Here is an 8,376-nt window from a genome sequence, read left to right on the forward strand (position 1 = left end):
GGACTGTGTCTAGAATGGATAAGCAAGTTGTACTACACCAGCCGCCACACATCAGTGCCCATTAGAAAACTTTTACTTATTGACAAATACACAAATTAGCTTATATGTGCTTACAACTATATTATTGCCTGCTGGGACCATTTATTCAACATACGGATTAGACACGCTTAATTGAGGAATTTAAATTAAAGCCCTATGATTTCATATACACAGGTATGGTGAATAGATTTATGGCCTATCCGCCATATAATGCCATATCAATACCACATCCTCTAGAGGGCAGCAAAGTGCCATCGCAGTGTGTGTGCTGCCCAAGGTGCTGCCGCAGGACCCGCACAAAGCGGTGCGTCGTTTCCATGGAAATACAAACAAAAAAAGTCCAGTGCGTCAAACGCAGGTTGCAATTTACCCCAGAGGAAACTAGGCGAAGTGATTAGGGCTTAGCATGGATTAATGACAAAACATGATTAGTTTTAGGATTTCATTAGACTGAGAACAGCATGAATTACGCACAGTGCCCCAAAAAGACAGGACTGCCAAGAGAAGTCGTTAAGTGGCTGCAGAGCCTCGACTTGTCATTTTATCCGAAGAATGTACGCAGGTAAAAATGTTTAGTCAATTACCTACCTAAAATATTTTTTAAATGTATTTATTTAACATCAGGCTACTAAAAAGACGTGTAGGTAAGAGAATAATGTTAGTGTGCTAGCTGACTGAAATGTCATTAGCGTTAGTTAAAACATAGGTTACCTAAGAAAATCACCTTTTTATCTTATATCTGATAAATGTATCTTGACCTGAAGCTAATGGGTTTTAACACAGGAAATTTCAATGGTAACTCATGTATACATTATTGAACAGGGACCTAGGGGTCAAGGGGGCCCAAAACCAGAGAACCATGGAAGGACCTTCCTTTAGGAAAGGGGAACAAATAATTAAAAATCCACAGAAATGAAAAAAAAAAAATTATTGCAGGACTAAACCAAAACAACAACATATATATATGTCAAGAGAACAAATTGTTCAAACTAAATTTCACCTGTAGAGCTGCTATACTAACTCTTATCTCTGCTTTTTCAGAAATCTTTCCAATGGGTACCTTGTGGCAGAGATATTTTCTCATTACTACCCCCAAGCCTTTCCAGACCATTTTTATGACAAAGGAACATCACTTTCTGCCAAGCAGAAAAACTGGAGCAGGATAGAGCGGGTAAGAGGAGGAAAACATCAATAAAATGTGTCCCATTCAGTTGGCTTGTGGTTTAAACACATTTCAGAGAAGTCTATAGCATTTTATCATGTGTACAAATCAACACACAACAGCACAAATTCTTAAATGTCAAAATATATGAAGCAATCTACACCAAAAGCCTGTTGTGATATTTTCTTTACATGTTTTCGACTGATCAGGAAACACTTATTTTATATTAATTACTGAAACTGTTTATCATCCCAGTCTTTACAGAAACACAATCTGCAGCTGATGAAGGAGGTTGTTGATGGAACCATTCACTGTAAACCAGGAGCAGCTGAGGCCTTGGTCCATGAGCTTTATACTATTTTAACTAATCAGAGGTGAGGAGGCACTGAGAGGGCACAAAAGGAGATGAATATAGTTTGGGGCAAAGAAAGAATTCATCAGCTAGTTTCTTTCCTTTATCAGACATACAGGATGTTTACACAGTGTCCAGCATTTACCTGGAGGTGACAAGAAGCCAATGCTGTTGGCACATGCTATATACTATAGATATCTTCTATCTGTAAATAATATTGTTTAATTCTATTTTGTGTATTTCTTACTGTTTAGGTTGATATTAGTGCATTATACATGGGGAATGAGGTACATTTTCCCAGTATCAATAAACTTTTTAGGGGCATTAGTTACACTTTTTTCCATTAAGGTGTGTCTCAGGTGTCTGACATGCAAATGTCCAGTGTTTCTGGAACACTGCCACAGAGTTAATTGTTTTATCGTCAAATTTAATTTAATACTTAGGTTCCTGGGTAGATCAGAGAAAACTGGTACCAACCTTGAATAGAAGGATTCTGGTACAGCACACTGACCATAACTGGGTCAAAGCCTTATAGTGTGTGGCAAATAAAAAATTTAAAAAAGCATAAAACATTCCACAGTGTACTCCAACCACACTGAGCTGCAAACACAACTGTATGCATACTCACCAAGTAGTAACCAGCACAACAAAAAGTTATCCAAACATAAATTCAAAACAAATGCAAATATAGCAACAAATTCCTGTACAATAATCTCATGAGTCTCCATTCTCAGCATCAGGAATGCTGGGGGCCCAGAGTCAGACTTCACTGACCAAGAGTACCAAGAGTGTCTCCCCACACTGGCCCGCTCCACTGCCTCCAAAGCCATTAAGAACAACCTGAGGATAACAGAGATCATGGCAGATCCCGATATCAGCACAAACCAGAGGAAGGCTGAAGTCATCCTACACAGGCACCTGGAGCACAAAGCTGCAGAGAGAACCCTCAACCCTGGTGGGTCACCTGGGGGTGATACTGACATTCCGTGTGGCCAAATATAGGATGGCACTATCATTTTTCTACTTTTTTTTTTGTCTTCCGTCACACTGATGAACTTCATTAAGACAATGTTGTGATGCAATGATACAAGACTCACTGACTATACTGACAAAACTGACATATTATTGGCATGCAAAACTGAGAATAAGAGGTGCTTCATCTGCAGCATGGCCAGAATAGTATGTAGTTCAGAAGCCATATTTCACTGAATGTGACAATGTTTTTGTTTTGGTGACAGGACGTTTTAAAGTGAAACCTAATCTGCGTCATCTAGCAAGCAAAAAACAAGTGCCATCCAGCCACAGTAATGAGTTGTCTGACAAGCCTTCAGCTGGAGGCACAACATCAAGTAAGTATCAAGTCTTATATTCTGTCTCAACAGTAATTAACAGAGAATACTAATCCTATAAATGTGCTCAAATACATATTCCAGTCAACTGATCACGATGATTTTGGCAAATTGTGACAGAATATGCTGAAACTAGACAGAGTACATTTATAGCTAATTGCTCTTTTATGTTGTGAGGAACTGGCTATTCCGTCTGTGTTTCAGTGGTGGAAGAGCTGAGGTTCAGCTGTTGGAAGCAGTTTAGCAGACAGACAAAAAACATTATCAATGTCCTATTGTGCATCTGTTCCCAGTATGTCCAAATTTAGTTTGAAAAAGATACATAGATTAAATGTGCTCGCTGGTTTCAGTTGCTTTCAGAAAATCTTCATTCAAATTACTGGTGCTCTTGTTTATATTTTCTCTGTGGGGAACACTAGAAAAGTGACATTTACTCCCCTCAGAGGCAGCATGTGCAGTACATGTGGATTTCTCTCTAAAATCAACAATTGTCATGATGAATTCTAATCACAAATAGATAGAAAGTTACTGTTTTTTGTTACTTTGTCCCTTGGATTCACACTTGTGAACCAAATATATTTGATTTACTGATAAAGATAATAGTAATTGCTCTTAACCACTATGTTTTCTGTTTTTCTAGCATCATACTCATTGAGGTGGACAGCAGCTGCTGATTCCTTTAAGGAGATAAAGGTGCATCAGCCCATCAGACGCTGTCTGGTGCAATATTAAAGGAAACTGATGAAGATCTTTAGTCTGTGCATATTATGCCGTCACTTGATGTACTGGTACATTTCCCAGAACAATTCAAAGCAAAGTCTATTGTGACTATTATTTAATACAAGTGTTCACTGGGGTATAATTGGTTTTGAAATACAGATAACATTTTTTGTTTTGTCCTACGTAAAGTGCTACTACCATCATGTTTAGGTTAACCATGTTTGCACCAGCAGGTGGCAGCATGAGTAGTGTTTTTCTCAAAATATTTTGGACTATTATTCTCTTCTGTAGACGCACTGTTAACAAAAAGACCAAATACATCTGTCTATACATTACAAATGTAACCTATTTGTTTTGCTGCATTTCTTGGATCACTACAGGGCTGGGTCAAGTCACTTTCTATGTACATACTGTGCACAAAAAGTTTCTATCCTAGTAAACACAGTTGTATGTTTAATTAGTCAGTATGAGCCTTATACTGGCCCACTGTTCGGTTGAAAGTCTGTCTGATGGTTTTATTCAGTGGTGCTTCTTGCAACTTGCAAGAAAACAAGATGCACTTTACCTTATGGACAACAGTAACTTTAGATTGCCTATTAAATCTTAAGGTTGTATAGTTAATTGGTCCTATCAAATCCTGAAAGACAAGCAAACAGATAAAATCAGCAAGTGCATTAATTTCTAAATGTACTTTGTTTTTGGTGCTTACGGAGCATTTACTTTGGCCATTCAGTGTTTGTAGAATTAACTACTGTCACTAATTAGCTTAAAGCTTCATAGTTACTCCTAAAGCTATTTTAAACATTTAAATAGCTAATGTATCGCATGTACAACATACAGGTTTCAAGTGACTATCAAGGAAAATAGTTTATTTTGACATTGGCATTAATAATACACTGGCCTTTAACTGAAAAGTGATTCAGCCTTCACAAATTGATACTCTTAAAAAAAATTTATACCACTTTACCGCAAGCAATCTTTGAGACCTGTGGTTGGTAGATGGCAAACAATGATCTAGGAACAACAAACTATATGATCTTCTGTGTGATCAACAGTATTTCTGGTGCAAAAGCTACTCAGATTCACTTATACTGAGATTTTCCTGTTGACCCCAAATCTCCAAGCATCCATTAATGCTCAGTGTACATATGCAATCTCCACCATGCTCAGAAAACCTGGTGCATTACCCTAATAATATCAACCAGTGATCACAGAAAAGGACTACACTCAATGACAAGAAATCTTTTATTCTTCCACTGAACTAGTGTTTCATTCATGATTCCCCAACCAGGTGGAAGATACTATCTAAAGAGGAATCACCAGAATGTTACTTTACTTACACAGCTACATTGTGCTACTGCAACACTGATGAAGGCCAACTGGCCAAAAGTGTTTTGATTTTCTGTAAAATAAAGTGATTTCTTGTCAGTGAGTGTGAGCCTCTTCTGTGATCGTGATCATTGCTCAGTGAAGAGGACATTTGAGCTGTGAAGCAAGTGAAAAACAGATGACAAGATAAGTGTTTCTGGCTGACTGCCTGGCTTCTCATGTGGTCTAACAGCAAGGGTTTTCAAATGAAGGATAGGACAATGCTGTAATGATATGATCTCCACTGCCTCAACAGACTGTTAGATACAGATGACCATGAGATTTATTATAGTCACAGTGATACAATAGAATTCAGGCTTATGCGGCTGTGTAAAGCAGCAATTGGGTCAACTTAAAAAAAAAATAGCTTATGCTAAAATATCAACTAAATGGTAAAATGTTTCATGAAAAGAAAAGAAACGATCTATCCATCTTTTAAATTGAAAGTAAGCGTGGATATCTGACATTTAAACAAACCCACCAGCCTACAATATATCTCCTGGTCTCCGTGAAAAGAGCCCATCCTGTTTCCATGGTAGTCAATGAATGGTAAAGTCTCTTTCTCTGCCTCCCTCAGTGGAGCTGTAAAAACCTGACCTCCTTAATCTTTCAGTGTCTTTTGATTTCCCTCAGCTTGACTGGGCGTGAACACACATCCGCACTTAAAACGAACAGCACCCTCGCCTGTTGATTTCTGCAGGCACTGGGTGATGAGCATCAAAATTTGCACTATTCAGTGGTGAGCTTCACATTTGGAAGGATATGTTTATACTGAAAATCCAGATTGTCCTTACAATCAGAATCAAAACATGAACAAAATAATAAACGTACTGTAAAATACAGGCTTTTTACTATGTGCAGTAAATTCTAATGAAATTAGTAATAATTATCAGTGAATTGGGCTGTTTCACATAAAAATCACTGACCAGATTTACAGGATAATATTTATATTCATTCTACATCTACACATCTCTCTTACTGAACATTATCTAGGGCCTGGTTACCATGGCAACTAGCAAGCCCATACTGGAGAGCAACCAGGAGACATTAATAAGCTTACAGTGAGCTTCTTTGGCTCCTTCTCTCGGTCATGAGCACAGGCAGAAGCTGTAGGAGTTCGCGCTGCATATGGATGCATACAAAAATATACAAGCACATTCATTTAGGGTGATAAACTGACATCCATGTACAAAATAACATTTCTGATGAAAATTTCAGATGCCAGGGAACTGAGATGATGAGGTGAGATTTTATTAATTCCTGAAGGTAAATTCAGGAAACCAAGGACACATAAAACGCCCAAAGAAAGTATTTTAACATCTGCCAATTTCTCCTGTCTACGAAGCAAGTTGTAATGGTGAAGTCAAGGGGATATAACAGAATCACTTGAGTGTCGTGGCCAGCACCTTGTTGGAAGTACAGACAGGAACACAAATAGTCTGTGTATTGTGAGGCGTTGTAAGCTAAGGATTCCCCTAGAAGAAAAGCCTAACCCCTCCTCCACCCCTTTTAACAAAGCCACTGTAAGCCAGAGTGTGTTCGTGTTATCTAGGCCAGGGGTGGAGCACTATGTGTGTCTGAATGTTGGCATTCACACAAATTGAAAAATGTGAAAAGTCATGTGCTTGTCAGATTCTGATGTTTATGCATATTTTTTTTAGTATCCACTAATGAACAGCTTTATTTTGTTTCCATATTTTCAGTTCAGTTATAATGCATCAGTAACAAGCAGATTTTCCTGGTGGTTAATTTTCAAAATCCAAGGAGACTAAAGCTAATTAAATGCCAACTATTATTTTTATGAACCATGTGCATACAATAACAAAACAAATCCTAAAGAAATTATTCCATAAATCAAACCGTGATTCAGCATTTAACAAAACACTTTGACAATGATATTAACTGTATATAAAATTATATTATTAAATTATACACTATTTATTTAAAAGCATACACTCAAAATGTAAAATAAAAATTTAGAGATATCCAATCAAAATTGGAAAACTGCATGAAGAGAACACAGTTACAGGCTTGTAATTAAGTTGTTACTTGGCAACTAATGATGGGAGGCATGGGAAATATCAAGTAAGCCCAATACATTTCACCAGCCTAGTAGTAACAGGTTGCTATGCAGAAGAATAATGTATCTTAAAAACCTGTGTTCAGTGAAAGCAATGCCTGGAGTACCCTTCAGATGCTAGAAGCCTGTATCGTCTCCCTCAGGCATGAGAAAACCTGCTAGAATTAGACTTGCAGTAGAAAAGACAATGGAAACAGGAAGTTCCTTTAAAGTAAAAAAACAAAAAACATAAAACAAAGAAGAAATGGAACAGCTCACGTAAAACAGGACACACTGCCAAGTACTTGGTAATTTCTATACGTAGAAAAGTCAACACACACTACATTTGTGAAGTCATCTTGTAGGTTATATGTAGCAAAACTGACTATTAAAACAGCCAAGCCAAATTCAACCTTTATTTATTTATTTATAAAGCACTTTAACAGACAGCAATAACTGACTAAAGTGCTTAGCATTAGAATAACTAAAAACAAGAATATAAAAAGTACATAAAACAGTAAATATCTCTCTCTCTCTCTCAATACTTTAACACAAATAAATCATTACATTATTTTTGAAACATTATCACAATTATAAAGACCATAATGAAGATACTGGCCTAGAAGGTCTACAGATGCAGCTGTCACTGCTATGACTAAAGACACAATTTTGACCATGTTTATGCTTCATTAAAACTGCCGTTACTTGTACTAGTTCTTATGGGTAAAACAAACACTCTAAAACCTACAGTCCATCTGTTCAGTGACAAACTGGTCTTTACATGCATCCTTCCACACCTTATTTTTTACAATTTGTTCGCATCAATGTGCTCACTTGTGTTTACTGTGTCATTCTCAGAGCTCTTTATTTGCCTTCTTCCAGACTGTGTTCCAGTTCTCTGCTGCTGCAGAAGTTCCATTTTCCCACAGGGATCATTAAAGTTTCATCTAATCCACCTGGTCTGATCATAAATCCATCCATCCATTTGTTTGTACTTCAAAGCCAAGTCAGATTTTATTTATATTGCAGATTACATCCCACAGGAGTTTAATACAGCTCAATGACTCCTTATGGCTTGGCCCCATATTAAATTTAACATAGAAGGCTGTTTGCAGGGTGTAGAAATATTAACATTTCAGGGGATATCCAAAAAGTTTCATGTCTCCAAAAATGTCAACTTCTTGACAATTAATCCATTAGATTAATCTTAAATTCACTACCAGCGGCCAGCAACTTGTATGCAGTGTCTGTCTAAACATACAGTGTGCATTCACATGATAAGAATCAGATGACACCTCCTCAGTGATCATATAATTGAATCTGTATG

The 8,376-nt window shown here is 37.2% G+C and overlaps 1 protein-coding gene across 1 annotated transcript; it reads left to right on the forward strand.

The window, feature by feature from the left end:
• Positions 1–353: 353 nt before the first annotated feature.
• Positions 354–3,966, forward strand: spata4 (spermatogenesis associated 4). The gene is made up of 6 exons (XM_026330595.1): positions 354–601; positions 1,081–1,210; positions 1,457–1,575; positions 2,288–2,508; positions 2,792–2,902; positions 3,543–3,966. The coding sequence occupies exons 1-6, from the start codon at positions 501–503 to the stop codon at positions 3,632–3,634; spliced, it is 774 nt and encodes a 257-aa protein (XP_026186380.1). The 5' UTR covers positions 354–500; the 3' UTR covers positions 3,635–3,966.
• The last annotated feature ends 4,410 nt before the right edge of the window (positions 3,967–8,376 follow it).

This window comes from Mastacembelus armatus, chromosome 10, assembly GCF_900324485.2.
Source record: "Mastacembelus armatus chromosome 10, fMasArm1.2, whole genome shotgun sequence".
Taxonomy (NCBI): Eukaryota; Metazoa; Chordata; class Actinopteri; order Synbranchiformes; family Mastacembelidae; genus Mastacembelus; species Mastacembelus armatus.

Bases quoted from the DNA above. Each gene is read 5' to 3' on its own strand.
- spata4 (XM_026330595.1), top strand. From the start codon at position 501: ATGAATTACGCACAGTGCCCCAAAAAGACAGGACTGCCAAGAGAAGTC. The intron at 1,211-1,456 runs GTAAGAGGAGGA...TTATCATCCCAG, and splicing joins ACTGGAGCAGGATAGAGCGG to TCTTTACAGAAACACAATCT. The intron at 1,576-2,287 runs GTGAGGAGGCAC...CTCCATTCTCAG, and splicing joins ACTATTTTAACTAATCAGAG to CATCAGGAATGCTGGGGGCC.